Raw genomic sequence first — 15443 nt, forward strand, 5'->3', positions numbered from 1 at the left:
CCAGGCCCATCCTGGTGCTCCATCCTGTCCTCATCCCATGGCAAAGCCCTTCTGTGACCTGGGCAGGATTTGGGATCTACAGTTGTTCTCTTGAAGTCCTTCCAGGAGTTTTGGGAGACCATCCCACCCTCTCCTATTCCCTCTTCCCAAGAGTTCTTTGGAAAGAACCTTCTCCTATTCCCTCTTCCCAAGAGTTCTTTGGAAAGAACCTTCTCCTGTTTCCTCTTCCCAAGAGTTCTTTGGAAAGAACCTTCTCCTATTTCCTTTTTCCCAAGAGTTCTCTGGAAAGAACCTTCTCCTATTTTCTCTTCCCAAGAGTTCTTTGGAAAGAACCTTCTCCTGTTTCCTCTTCCCAAGAGTTCTTTGGAAAGAACCTTCTCCTGTTTCCTCTTCCCAAGAGTTCTTTGGAAAGAACCTTCTCCTGTTTCCTCTTCCCAAGAGTTCTTTGGCAAAGAACTTTCTCCTGTTTCCTCTTCCCACGAGTTCTTTGGCAAAGACCACCTTATTTCCTCTTCCCAAGAGTTCTTTGGAAAGAACCTTCTCCTGTTTCCTCTTCCCAAGAGTTCTTTGGCAAAGAACCTTCTCCTGTTTCCTCTTCCCAAGAGTTCTCTGGCAAAGACCACCCCACCCTGTCCTATTTTTTTGGAAGCTGTTGGGACCTGGATCCAAGTGGATGACTCTTCTCTCCTGCAGTGGCCTCAAGCACCGTCCGGATGCTGAACGTGACTGAGATTTCCACCAACAGCCTCCTGCTCTCCTGGGATTCCGTCGCCGGAGCCACCGGCTACAGAGTGGCTTGGGGTCCTACCCCAGGTAAGATCCATCTCCCCTCCAGCCTGAACCACCTCCAGCTCCTCCTGGAGCGCGGGAGAACCTCAGGGACGGTGGAGCAGGGGCAGGTCCAGCTCCTTCACCGCTCTGAGCAGCCTCTCCCACAACTTCAGGGCACGAAGTGAAGCCCCAGGTGGGGCTTCCAGGGGCTTTGGCAACTTGACCTGTTAAAATTCCCAAAGAAACATCCACAGGAAAACTCTCCTCCCTCGCCCCAGCGCACACAGGGCTGTCATGGAATCACTGAGCTTGGAAAAGACTTCCAAGACTCTTCCCAGACTCTTCAGTCTTTATTCTCTCCTATTTTATTTCATCTTCCCAAGGGTTCTTTGCCAAAGACCATCCCACCCTACCCTATTTCCTCTTCCCAAGAGTTCTTTAGCAAAGAACTTTCTCCTCTTTCCTCTTCCCGAGAGTTCTTTGGCAAAGAACCTTCTCCTGTTCCTCTTCCCAAGAATTCTTTGGTAAAGAACCTTCTCCTATTCCCTCTTCTCAAGAGTTCTCTGGCAAAGACCACCCCACCCTCTCCTATTTTCTCTTCCCAACAATTCTCTGGCAAAGACCATCCCACCTTATTCTATTTCCTCTTCCCAAGAGTTCTTTGGAAAGAACCTTCTCTGTTTCCTCTTCCCAAGAGTTCTTTGGAAGACCACCCCACCCTGTCCTATTTTCTCTTCCCAACAATTCTCTGGCAAAGACCATCCCACCTTATCTATTTTCTCTCTTCCCAAGAGTTCTTTGGAAAGAACCTTCTCCTGTTTCCCTCTTCCCAAGAGTTCTTTGGAAAGACCACCCCACCCTCTCCTAATTGCTCTTCCCAACAATTTCTTTGGCAAAGACCATCCCACCCTCTCCTATTTCCTCTTCCCAAGAATTCCTTGGCAAAGACCATCCTATTTTCTCTTCCCAAGAGTTCTTTGGAAAGAACCTTCTCCTGTTTCCTCTTCCCAGAGTTCTCTGGAAAGACCACCCCACCCTGTCCTATTTTCTCTTCCCAACAATTCTTTGCAAAGACCATCCCACCTTCTCCTATTTCCTCTTCCCAGAATTCCTTGGCAAGGACGTCCCCGCCACGTGGCCCTGGGCAGGTTGGCGACATCCCAGCAGCTCCGGGCCCTGGCTCCCGACACCGAGTACGTCATCTCCGTGTCCGTGCTCTTCGGATCCGCCGAGGGCCCCGGGATCAGCACTTCGGCCAGGACAGGTGAGTCCAACAGGACATTCCCGGAATTTCTGCGGCTCGGCGGGAATTTCAGGAGATGCCGAGGAGAACAAAGGACTCCCCCCCCGGCTTCCCAAATTCCTTCTCCAAGAGGAGCCTGAGAGCAGCTGGATCCAATCCCAGCCCCGGGATTTATCCCTGGTTTATGTCCCAAGGATTCTATTGGTGGAATTAGAACCTTTGCACGACTTTATCCCTTTGTACCATTGTAAAACTTAAGGGTGGCAAATATTGAGATTTATTTATGTATCTGTTTAAAGAGATCTATAAATATAGATAAATTTATTGATAAATATATTATATATTATGTAAATTATAAATAATATCTTATATATATTATTTGATATATTTAATATATATTTTCTATATTTAATACATGTAATATATTTAATTTATTATATTTAATAATTTATTAATAATTCAATAAATTATATTTATTATATTTTAATATATTTTATATATATTAGATATATTAATATATATTAGATATTCATATATATTATGTATAAAAGATGTATTGTGTGTATAATATATATTATATATATTTTATATTTATTATATATATAATATATAATATATATTACCTAATATATATTTTTATATATTTAATATATACTAGATATATGAATATATATTAGATATTAATATATATAATGTACATTATAGATATTGTTTATAATATATACTTGTATTGATTTTATATATATCATATATATCATATATGACACATAATACATATTTTTATATATTTAATATATATTAGTTATATTAATATATATTAGATATTAATATATATAATGTACATTATATATATTGTGTATATAATATATATTTATATTTATTTTATATATATCATATATATAATATATGACACATAATACATAATATATATATTTATATATTTAATATATACTAGATATATGAATATATATTAGATATTAATATATATAATGTACATTATATATATTGCATATATAATATATTATACATATTATATATATTATATATCTTATATATATTAGATATATTTTATATTTATTATATAATATATGATATATATTACATAATATATATTTTTATATATTTAATATATATTAGATATATTAACATATATTAGATATTTCTATATATAATGTGCATTATATATATAGTGTATATAATATATTATATATTATAGAATAAATATTTATTTAATATATATTTAACATATATTAGATAATAATATATAATGTATATAGTATATAATATGTATTATATAGATAATACCCTCTCCCAGTGAGGATGAGGAGACACCAAGGAGAAGCAAATTGAACCTTTTGGGATAATTTTGGCCTTATCCCGATGCCGACGAGGAGCCCTGTTGGCCAGGAATTTGGGAACTAACCTTGTCCTCCCCTTGCAGCTCCCCTGGGCTCCGTCCCCAATTTCAGGGTGATGTCCCTCACCAGCACCAGCCTGTCCTTGGCCTGGGGGGCCACAGCAGCTGCCACCAAATTCCGAGTCACCTGGAGCGCCGTGGGAGCGGGAAAAGGTGAGCAGGGAAAGGGGGTGACCCCAGGAGACACCTTCCCAAACTCCAGGAGACACCTTCCCAAATTCCTGAAATCTCACAGTGGAGAGTGGTGGCTCCTTCTCTCCTCGGATTCCTTTGTTTATGAAATAATCCCCAAAGCTCTGGAATGAAAGTGCAGGGATGTTCCTTGATTTGAGAGTTCCTCTATTTGTGGCTCTACCCCTCCGAAATTGGGGTCTTGAGGTTTTGGGAATTCATTAAATTGGGATTTTGCCCCTCCTAACTTGGGGTCTTGAGGTCTTGGGAATTCCTTAAATTGAGAGCTCCTTGATTTGTGGCTCTGTCCTTCCCAATTTGGGGTCTTGAGGTCTTGGGAATTCCTTAAACTGTAGCTCTGCCCCTTCCAGACTTGGGGTCTTGAGGTTTTGGGTTTCTTGATTTGGGAATTCCTTGATTTGTGACTCTGTCTGTTCCAAGCTTGGGGTCTTGAGGTTTTGGAAATTCCTTGATTTGGGAGTGCCTTGATTTGTGGCTCTGCCTCTTCCAACTTTGGGTCTTGAGATTTTGGGAGTTCCTTGATTTGTGGCTCTGCCCCTCCCAATTTGGGGTCTTGAGGTTTTGGGAATTCATTAAATTGGGATTTTGCCCCTCCCAAATTGGGGTCTTGAAGTTTTGGGAATTCCTTGATTTGTGGTTCTGTCCCTTCCAACTTTGGGTCTTGAGATTTTGGGTGTTCCTTGATTTGTGGCTCTGCCCCTTCCGAACTTGGGGTCTTGAGATTTTGGGAATTCATTAAATTGGGATTTTACCTCTCCCAGATTCGGGTCTTGAAGTTTTGGGAATTTGTTGATTTCTGGTTCTGTCCCTTCCAACTTTGGATCTTGAGTTTTTGGGAATTCCTTGATTTGGGAATTCATTGACCTGTGGCTCTGTCCCTTCCAACTTGGGATCTTCAGGTTTTGGGAATTCCTCGATTTGTAGTTCTGTCCCTTCCAACTTGGGGTCTTGAGGTTTCGGGAATTCCTTGATTTGGGAATTCCTTGATTCGTGGCTCTACCCCTTCCAAACTTGGGGTCTTGAGGTTTGGGAATTCCTTAAATTGCGATTCTACCCCTCCCAACTTGCGGTCTTTGGATTTTGGGGGGAATTCCTCGATTTGTGGCTCTGCCTCTTCCAAAGGCTATTTCCTTTGGAGGGGATGCCACCAGGGAGAGCTCCAGGCTCTGAAATATTCCTCTTTTTTTCCCAGGAAAGCAGGTTGCCAAGACCCAGCTCCTGGGCAGCAGAGTGTTGGCTCATCGGATCGACCACTTGGAGCCAAACACCCCGTACAGGGTCGGAATTCGGGCTGTTTTTGGCCGGACTGAGGGACCAGAGGTGACCCTGACCCACCACACAGGTGTGTCCTGGTGGGAAAACCCTCCTTGGGTTGGGACTGGAGGGTTGGATTCCTGGTTGGAGCAGCCCCGGTGGTTGGTGCCAATTATCCACGAGTAGGAGCGGACACGTCCTTCTGGAATGTTGAGCAATCCCGGATGGATTAACACAGTTCCCAGGGTTATTTATCCACAGGCATCGCAGGAATGGAGGAGCCTCTCTGCAGGCACCACTCGGGGTCTTGGGGTTTTGGGAATTCCTTGATCTGTGGCTCTGGGATCTTGAGGATTTGGGAATTCCTTGGTTTGTGGCTCTCTGTCCCTTCCAAGTTGGGGTCTCGAGGTTTTGGGAATTCCTTGATTTGTGGCTCTGCCTCTTCCAACTTGGGGTCTTGAGGATTTGGGAAATTCCTTGATTTGGGAATTCCTTTTGGCTTCATCCCTTCCAACTTGGGATCTTGGGGTTTTGGGAGTTCCTTGATTTGGGAATTCCTTGATTTGTGGCTCTGCTTTCAACTTGTCATCTTGAGGTTTTGGGAATTCCTTTATTTGCGGTTCTGTCCCTTCCAAATTGGGGTCTTGAGGTTTTGGGAATCCCTTGATTTGGGAATTCCTTTATTTGTGGCTCTGCCCCCTTCCACCTTGGGGTTGTTCCCTCAGCCATCTCCCCCTGGTTCCTTTTTCCAGCCCCTCCTGCAGAATCCCAGCCCATCCAGCCCATCCAGGACCTGAGGGTCACCGACACCGCTGGGAGCAGCTTGAAGCTCTCCTGGAAGAGGCTTCCTGGGATAACTCACTATAAGATATCCTGGGGGCCAGCCAACGGTGAGTATACCCTTCCCTCGGTATCCCCATCCCTCAAGTATCCCAATCCCTCGGTATCCCGACCCCTCAGTATCCCCATCCCTCAAGTATCCCCATCCCTCAAGTATCCCCATCCCTCGGTATCCCGATCCCCTGGGCAGGTGTGGGATGAGCACAGAGCACCAGGAACCCCCAAACCCAGCAGTTCAGCTCAGTTAAGCCTTTCCCCAAGCTCTAGGTGGGGTCTAAGTCTACAGGGATCAGCTGAAGCCCCAGAGCTGAGCCCTGAGCCGAGTTTTACTCTCCAACAAAGGGATCCACTGGATGTGAGCCCGGCTGGGATTTGGGAAATCCAAGCAGTTCCCCTCCAGCAGCACAGGGGACACCTTGGGGACCAGCTCTGCCCTCCCTGCCCAGGTCCCACAGGAGCCGGGGGAGGGAGCTGCTGGAACAAGGATTATTGATCATTCCCTTGGGGAAAGCTCCTCCCCCAGGAGGGGGAGAAATTCCCTCTGGGAACGTTTGGCTGCTCCAGGAACATCGGGAGATCCCAACCTGCCTTCCCACAACTCCCCCCTGCTGTTCCTTGGGCTCCCTGCCCTCAGCTCCCCCCGGGGCCGATGGATTCAGGGAACATCTGATGTTGGGACGTGACCTTTTCTCCCGGTGGTCCAGGAAGTCCAGGAACTCCATGGAGCCCCACAGGGCCTGGCAAACCAGGTTTTCCCTAAAAAAGGAAGATCCAGCCTCAAATCTTTCCCTTCCAGCCCGAAAAGGTTCATTTTGAAGTGCAAAAAGCCCGAGCGGAGAAACATCTCCCCCGATATTCCCACCCTAAACTGAGGGTTTGGAGGGTATTCCCAAATTCCCTTTTCCTGCAGAAATGAGTTATGAATCACTGGCTTTGCTGAGGAAGGGAAAACAGCACCGTGGGGGGTTATTTTTGGATAATTCCAAAATGACACTGTGGGGTTTTTTTTTCTTTTGGATTATTCCAAAACGACACCAGGGAGGTTTTTTTGGATCATTCCAAAACGACCCCGTGGGGAATTTTTTTGGGGATGTCTCCTCTTAGGTGGCTTGGAATCCTCCCAGCTGGTTGGGGCAGAGGCAGCTTCCTTCACCATCCCCGAGCTGAAGGAGGGCACCTCCTACACCATCCACGTGTCCGGAATGATCCGAGGGCGGGAGGGAACCCCCGTGGTCATCACGGCCAAAACCTGTGAGTACAGGACCATCGGATCCAAGATCCAAGAGAGTGGGATCCAAGAGATCCGTGTTGGTGCCATTTCCATCCTCGCCTCCTGACTCTTTTCCTGATTTCCAAGAGGTTTAAACCCCACTTTTTGTGTTTCCTCTCCAGCGGGAATTCCCGGAGAGTCGCCGAGCGCTCCGGCGGCTCCGATGACACTGGATCCGAGGAGAACTCCGTCCATGGCTCCCGGCAGCACAGGGGACACTCTGCTCCCAGTGGCCACCTCTCCTCTTCCAGTGGCCACCACCACAAAGTCTTCAATGAGCCCAGAGACCCCCCAGGCCACCACCGGCGTGTCCCCATCGCCGACAACTCCCCCCGGGCCCGGTGAGTTGTGTCCATGTGGGATTTGGACATGTGGGCAAAGTCAGGGAAGAGCCAAACCCCAGAAATCCCATAAATTCCCCAAACTGCTATTAATTCCTTGAATGGGGAGAGTGGGAAATGTCAGGGAAGAGCCAAACCCCAGAAATCCCATAAATCCCCAAAACTGCTCTTGATTCCTTGAGCAGGGAGAATGGAAAACATTGGGGAAGAGCCAAACCCCCTAAATCCCATGAATCCCCAAAACTGCTCTGAATTCCTTGTCTGGGAAGACAAGGAAGACCCAAACTCCAGAAATCCCATAAATCCCCCAAAACTGCTCTGAATTCCTAGAGTAGGGAGAGTGGGCAATGTCAGGGAGGAGCCAAACCCCAGAAATCCCATAAATCCCCAAAACTGCTCTGAATTCCTTGTCAGGGAAGACAAGGAAGAGCCAAAACCCCTAAATCCGATAAATCCCCAAAACTGCTCTGAATTCCTTGAGTAGGGAGAGTGGGCAATGTCAGGGAAGAGGCAACCCCCATAAATCCCATAAATCCCCAAAAATGCTCTCAATTCTATGAGTACAGAGAGTGGGTAATGTCAAGGAAAACCCACACTCCATAAATCCCATAAATCCCCCAAAACTGCTCTGAATTCCATGAGTAGGGAGAGTGGGGAATGTCGGGAAGAGCCAAACCCCAGAAATCCCCAAAACTGCTCTTGATTCCTTGAGCTGGGAGAATGGAAAATGTTGGGGAAGAGCCAAGCCCCAGAAGTCCCATAAATCCCCAAAACTGCTCTGAATTCCTTGTCAGGGAAGACAAGGAAGAGCCAAACCCATAAATCCCATAAATCCCCAAAACTGCTCTGAATTCCTTGAGCAGGGAAGACAAGGAAGAGCCAAACCCCACAAATCCCAGGGCTGAAGGTGCCGCCCGTTCAACCGCCAACACTCGGCACCACAAGAGCTTTTGGGGTTTCTTGAGTTGCTCTGAACCCCACAAAAAACCCCAAATTCTGCCTGGGGACCCCCTTTGTCACGGGAATTCCCTCTCCCCCCGCAGTCTGCGGGAAGCTCCGAGCGGACGTCGCGTTCCTGGTGGACGAGTCCTCGAGCATCGGGCGGAGCAACTTCCACAAAGTGAAGGATTTCCTGTTCCGGGTCGTCTCCTACTTCCCCAAGATCGGCCCCGAAGGGACACAGGCAAGGACTTGGTTCTTCCCTTTTCCTGAGGGTGTTTTGGTGTTTTCCTGCGGAATATTCTGAATATTCCCCCTTTTTTGCTCATCCCCGTGCTCACAGGTTGTGGACCTGTGAAGTCCAAGTGCTCCAAAAACACCAAAAAAAGACAGGAATTAAAATCCCTGTTTTCCTGAGGGTGTTTTCCTTCTGAATATTCTGAATATTCCCCCTTTTTTGCTCACCCCTGTGAGTCCAAGTGCTCCAAAAACACCAAAAAAAGACAGGAATTAAAATCCCTGTTTTCCTGGAGGTGTTTTCCCGCTGAATATTCTGAATATTCCCCCTTTTTTCCTCATCCCTGAGAAGGGAGCAGTTCTGTGCTCACAGGTTGTGGACCACGAAATCCAAGTGCTCCAAAGACACCAAAAAAAGACAGGAATTAAAATCCCTGTTTTCCTGGAGGTGTTTTCCTTTGGAATATTCTGAATATTCCCTCCTTTTTTTGCTCATCCCCGTGCTCACAGGTTGTGGACCCCAAAGTCCAAGTGCTCCAAAAACACCAAAAAAAGGCAGGAATTAAATTCCCTGTTTTCCTGGAGGTGTTTTCCTGCTGAATATTCCCAATATTCCCCCTTTTTGCTCACCCCTGTGAGTCCAAGTGCTCCAAAAACACCAAAAAAAGACAGGAATTAAAATCCCTGTTTTCCTGGAGGTGTTTTCCCGCTGAATATTCTGAATATTCCCCCTTTTTTCCTCATCCCTGAGAAGGGAGCAGTTCTGTGCTCACAGGTTGTGGACCACGAAGTCCAAGTGCTCCAAAAACACCAAAAAAAGGCAGGAATTAAAATCCCTGTTTTCCTGGAGGTGTTTTCCCGCTGAATATTCTGAATATTCCCCCTTTTTTTGCTCACCCCTGTGAGTCCAAGTGCTCCAAAGACACATGAGACACCAAAAAAAAAACCCCAGGAATTAAAATCTCTGTTTTCCTGGAGGTGTTTTCCTGCTGGATATTCCAAATATTCCCCCTTTTTTGCTCACCCCTGTGAGTCCAAGTGCTCCAAAGACACCAAAAAAAGGCAGGAATTAAAATCCCTGTTTTCCTGGAGGTGTTTTCCTTTGGAATATTCTGAATATCCCCCCTTTTTTGCTCACCCCTGTGAGTCCAAGTGCTCCAAAGATACTAAAAAAAGACAGGAATTAAAATCCCTGTTTTCCTGGAGATGTTTTCTTGCTGAATATTCTGAATATTCCCCCTTTTTTTGCTCACCCCTGTGCTCACAGGTTGTGGACCTGTGAAGTCCAAGTGCTCCAAAAACACCAAAAAAAGACAGGAATTAAAATCTCTGTTTTCCTGAGGGTGTTTTCCTGCTGAATATTCTGAATATTCCCCCTTTTTTGCTCACCCCTGTGAGTCCAAGTGCTCCAACTACACCAAAAAAAGGCAGGAATTAAAATCTCTGTTTTCCTGGAGGTGTTTTCCTGCTGAATATTCTGAATATTCCCCCTTTTTTTGCTCATCCCCGTACTCACAGGTTGTGGACCACGAAGTCCAAGTGCTCCAAAGACACCAAAAAAAGCCCCCAGGAATTAAAATCTCTGTTTTCCTGGAGGTGTTTTCCTGCTGAATATTCTGAATATTCCCCCTTTTTTTGCTCACCCCTGTGAGTCCAAGTGCTCCAAAGACACCAAAAAAAGACAGGAATTAAAATCCCTGTTTCCCTGGAGGTGTTTTCCTGCTGAATATTCTGAATATTCCCTCCTTTTTTGCTCACCCCTGTGCTCACAGGTTGTGGACCACGAAGTCCAAGTGCTCCAAAGACACCAAAAAAAGACAGGAATTAAAATCCCTGTTTCCCTGGAGGTGTTTTCCCGCTGAATATTCTGAATATTCCCCCTTTTTGCTCACCCCTGTGAGTCCAAGTGCTCCAAAGATACCAAAAAAAGACAGGAATTAAAATCCCTGTTTTCCTGGAGGTGTTTTCCTGCTGAATATTCTGAATATTCCCTCCTTTTTTTGCTCATCCCCGTGCTCGCAGGTTGTGGACCCTGAAGTCCAAGTGCTCCAAAGATACTAAAAAAAGACAGGAATTAAAATCTCTGTTTTCCTGGAGGTGTTTTCCTGCTGAATATTCCCAATATTCCCCCTTTTTTGCTCATCCCTGTGCTCACAGGTTGTGGACCTGTGAAGTCCAAGTGCTCCAAAGACACCAAAAAAAGGCAGGAATTAAAATCTCTGTTTTCCTGGAGGTGTTTTCCCACTGAATATTCTGAATATTCCCCCTTTTTGCTCACCCCTGTGAGTCCAAGTGCTCCAAAGACACCAAAAAAGACAGGAATTAAAATCCCTGTTTCCCTGGAGGTGTTTTCCTGCTGAATATTCTGAATATTCCCTCCTTTTTTGCTCACCCCTGTGCTCACAGGTTGTGGACCACGAAGTCCAAGTGCTCCAAAGACACCAAAAAAAGACAGGAATTAAAATCCCTGTTTTCCTGAGGGTGTTTTCCCTCTGAATATTCTGAATATCCCCCTTTTTTTTTGGCAGGTGGCCCTTGCCCAGTTCAGCGAGGAGCCCAGGGCAGCCTTTCACTTCCAGCGGCACCGCGACCGAAACGGGGCCCTGGGAGCCATCAAGGGGCTCAACTACACGGGGGGCAACACCAAAACAGGTGGGTTATTGCTTCAGAATTTCATAAACATTTCGTCATTATTACATAAATATTTCTTCGTTATTTTATATATATTTCTTCATTATTTTATATATATTTCTTCATTATTTTATATATTTTTCTTCATTATTTTATATATTTTTGGTCATTATTTTATATATTTTTCTTCATTATTTTATATATATTTCTTCATTATTTTAAATATTTCTTCATTCTTTTTTAAATATTTCTTCATTCTTTTATAAATATTTCTTCATTATTGTGTAAATATTTCTTCATCATTTTATAAATATTTCCCTATTATTTTATAAATACTTCTTCATTCTTTTATAAATATTTCTTCATAATTTTATAAATATTTCTTCATAATTTTATATATTTCTTCATTAGTTTATAAATATTTCTTATTTATTTTATAAATATTTCTTCATTATTTTTAAAATATTTCTTCACTGTTATATAAATATTTCTTCATTATTACATAAGTATTTCTTCATTATTTTATATATTTCTTCATTATTGTATAAATACTTCTTCATTATTGTATAAATATTTCTTCATTATTTTATACATATTTCTTCATAATTGTATAAATATTTCTTCATTATTTTAAATATTTCTTCGTAATTTTATAATTATTTCTTCATTATTTATATATATTTCTTCATTAGTTTATAAATATTTCTTATTTATTTTATAAATATTTCTTCACTGTTATATAAATATTTCTTCATAATTTTATAAATATTTCTTCATAATTTTATAAATATTTCTTCATTATTTTATAAATATTTCTTCATTATTATATAAATATTTCTTCATTATTATATAAATATTTCTTCATTATTGTGTAAATATTTCTTCATTATTGTGTAAATATTTCTTCATTATTGTGTAAATATTTCTTCATAATTTTATAAATATTTCTTCATAATTTTATAAATATTTCTTCATAATTTTATATATATTTCTTCATTCTTTTATAAATATTTCTTCATAATTTAAAAAATATTTCTTCATAATTTAAAAAATATTTCTTCATAATTTTATAAATATTTCTTCATAATTTTATATATAGTTCTTCATTATTTTAAATATTTCTTCGCTGTTATATAAATATTTCTTATTTATTTTATAAATATTTCTTCAGTATTTTATATATTTCTTCATTGGTTTATAAGTATTTCTTATTTATTTTATAAATATTTCTTCATTAGTTTATAAATATTTCTTCATTGTTATATAAATATTTCTTCATAATTTTATATTTATTTCTTCATTAGTTTATAAATATTTCTTGTTTATTTTACAAATATTTCTTCATTATTATCTAAATATTTCTTCACTGTTATATAAAAATTTCTTCATTATTTTATAAATATTTCTTCATTATTATATAAATATTTTTCACTGTTATACAAATATTTCTTCATTATTTTATAACTATTTCTTCATTATTACATAAATATTTCTTCATTGTTACATAAATATTTCTTCATTAGTTTATAAATATTTCTTGATTATTTTACAAATATTTCTTCATTATTATACAAATATTTCTTCATTCTTTTATAAATATTTCTTCATTATTTTATAACTATTTCTTTATTACTGTATAAATATTTCTTCATTATTGTATAAATATTACTTCATAATTTTATAAATATACCTTCATAATTTTATAAATATTTCTTCATAATTTTATAAATATTTCTCCATTAGTTTATAAATATTTCTCCATTAGTTTATAAATATTTCTTATTTATTTCTTATTTATTTTTAATATTTATTCATTAGTTTATAAATATTTCTTCATTATTATATAAATATTTCTTCATTGTTATATAATTATTTCTTCATCATTTTATAAATATTTCTTTATTATTTTATAAATATTTCTTAATTATTGTATAAATATTTCTTCATAATTTTATAAATATTTCTTCATAATTTTATATATTTCTTCATTAGTTTATAAATATTTCTTATTTTATAAATATTTCTTCATTAGTTTATAAATATTTCTTCATTATTATATAAATATTTCTTCATTATTTTTAAAATATTTCTTCACTGTTATATAAGTATTTCTTCATTATTTTATATGTATTTCTTCATGATTTTATATGTATATTTCTTCATTATTTTATATGTATATTTCTTCATTATTTTATAAATATTTCTTTATTATTTTAAATATTTCTTCATTATTGTGTAAATATTTCTTCATTATTGTGTAAATATTTCTTCATTATTTTATAACTATTTCTTCATTATTATATAAATATTTATTCACTGTTATATAAATATTTCTTCATTATTTTATAAATATTTCTTTATTATTTTATAACTATTTCTTCATTATTACATAAATATTTTTCATTATTACATAAATATTTCTTCATTATTGCATAAATATTTCTTCATTATTACATAACTATTTCTTCATTATTATATAAATGTTTCTTTATTATTTTATAAACATTCAAATCTGAATAATTTTTTCCCCCAAATTATAAGAAAAATGCTTCAAATCTGAATAATTTTTTTTCCAGATTGTAAGAAAAATTCTTCGAATCTGAATAATTTTTTTCCCAAAATTATAAGAAAAATGCTTCAAATCTGAATAATTTTTTTTCCAGATTGTAAGAAAAATTCTTCGAATCTGAATAATTTTTTCCCCAAAATTATAAGAAAAATGCTTCAAATCTGAATAATTTTTCCCCAAAATTATAAGAAAAATGCCTCAAATCTGAATAATTTTTCCCAAAAAATTATAAGAAAAATACTTTAAATCTGAATATTTTTCCCCAAAAAATTATAAGAAAAACTCTTCAAATCTGAATAATTTTTTCCCAAAAAATTATAAGAAAAACCCTTCAAATCTCCCCAATAATTCTCCCCAGGTCGCGCCATTTCCTTCGCGCTCCGGGAGTTATTCCAACCCTCCCGCGGGATGAGGCCGGAATTCCCTCAGGTCCTGCTGCTGGTGACGGATGGACCATCCCAGGACGACGTGGGGCCCCCGGCCAGGGCAGCCCAGGCTTTGGGTGAGACATTCCCGAGGTTTTCCGGGAATTTCCATGGATTTCCAGGGGTTGGAATATCCAGAATTCCCCCTGGTCACTTTGTGAGGAGTCACTGGGAGAACTCGATGCCTTAAATTAGGAGCAATAATTCCCTGGATGTTTTTGAGCATTAAAAGGCAAAACTACTCTTCTTTATTTCACAAAATATTCTTTATTTTGGGCTTTTATCCTCTTTGTATCCTCTTTATCCTCTCCTTTAATTAAAATATTCAATTTTAATTGTGATATTTTGGCATCATCTCGTGTTCCACCCACTCCCAAACCCATCCCTCCCCCAGCCCCACCCTGACACACCTCCCAAATTTAACTGGGAGCACCCAAAAATCCCCTCCCTTCATCTTCTCCTCCTCTTCCTCATCTCCTCTGATCCTTTATCCTTTTTTTCCTCTCCTTTATCCTTTTTCTCTCTCCTTTATCTTTTTTCCCTCTCCTTTATCCTTTTTCTCTCTCTTTTATCCTTTTTTCCTCTCCTTTTTCCTTTTTTCCTCTCCTTTTTCCTTTTTTCCTCTCCTTTTTCCTTTTTTTCCTTTTTTTCCTTTTTTTCCTTTTTTTCCTTTTTTTCCTTTTTTTCCTTTTTTTTCCTTTTTTTCCTTTTTTTCCTTTTTTTCCTTTTTTTCCTTTTTTTCCTTTTTTTTCCTTTTTTTCCTTTTTTTCCTTTCTTTCCTTTCTTTCCTTTTTTTCCTTTTTTTCCTTTTTTCCTTTTTTCCTTTTTTTCCTTTTTTTCCTTTTTTTCCTTTTTTTCCTTTTTTTCCTTTTTTTCCTTTTTTTCCTTTTTTTCCTTTTTTTCCTTTCTTTCCTTTCTTTCCTTTCTTTCCTTTCTTCCTTTCTTTCCCTTTTTTCCCTTTTTTCCCTTTTTTCCCTTTTTTCCCTTTTTTTCCCTTTTTTTTCCCTTTTTTTTCCCTTTTTTTCCCTTTTTTTTCCCTTTTTTTCCCTTTTTTTCCCTTTTTTTCCTTTTTTTTCCCTTTTTTCCTCTCCTTTATCCTTTTTTCCTCTCCTTTTTTCCTTTTTTCCTCTCCTTTTTTCCTTTTTTTCTCTCCTTTATCCTTTTTTCCTCTCCTTTATCCTTTTTTCCCTCTTCTTGTTTCCCTTTAACTCAGACCCTTCAGGTGAGTTCTCACCGATCCCACCCGGAGTTAAAAAACAGGAATATCACGACAAAAGCCTCAGAAAATTCAGATTTTAAGCCTTTTTTTGCTGT

The 15443-nt window shown here is 39.2% G+C and overlaps 1 protein-coding gene across 1 annotated transcript in view; it reads left to right on the plus strand.

Moving 5' to 3' along the window:
- Window positions 1-15443, plus strand: part of LOC135415252 (collagen alpha-1(VII) chain-like) — a 136794-nt gene that overhangs the window by 11070 nt on the left and 110281 nt on the right. Inside the window, exons 9-20 of the mRNA XM_064656912.1 lie at window positions 358-490; window positions 694-813; window positions 1704-1721; window positions 1895-2035; window positions 3456-3584; window positions 4816-4965; window positions 5630-5767; window positions 6822-6968; window positions 7110-7328; window positions 8372-8511; window positions 11033-11156; window positions 14063-14206. Coding sequence (XP_064512982.1) covers window positions 358-490; window positions 694-813; window positions 1704-1721; window positions 1895-2035; window positions 3456-3584; window positions 4816-4965; window positions 5630-5767; window positions 6822-6968; window positions 7110-7328; window positions 8372-8511; window positions 11033-11156; window positions 14063-14206 — 1603 coding nt within the window. The remainder of the gene's footprint in view (window positions 1-357; window positions 491-693; window positions 814-1703; window positions 1722-1894; window positions 2036-3455; window positions 3585-4815; window positions 4966-5629; window positions 5768-6821; window positions 6969-7109; window positions 7329-8371; window positions 8512-11032; window positions 11157-14062; window positions 14207-15443) is intronic.

This window comes from Pseudopipra pipra, chromosome 5 (genome assembly GCF_036250125.1).
Source record: "Pseudopipra pipra isolate bDixPip1 chromosome 5, bDixPip1.hap1, whole genome shotgun sequence".
Classification (NCBI taxonomy): Eukaryota; Metazoa; Chordata; class Aves; order Passeriformes; family Pipridae; genus Pseudopipra; species Pseudopipra pipra.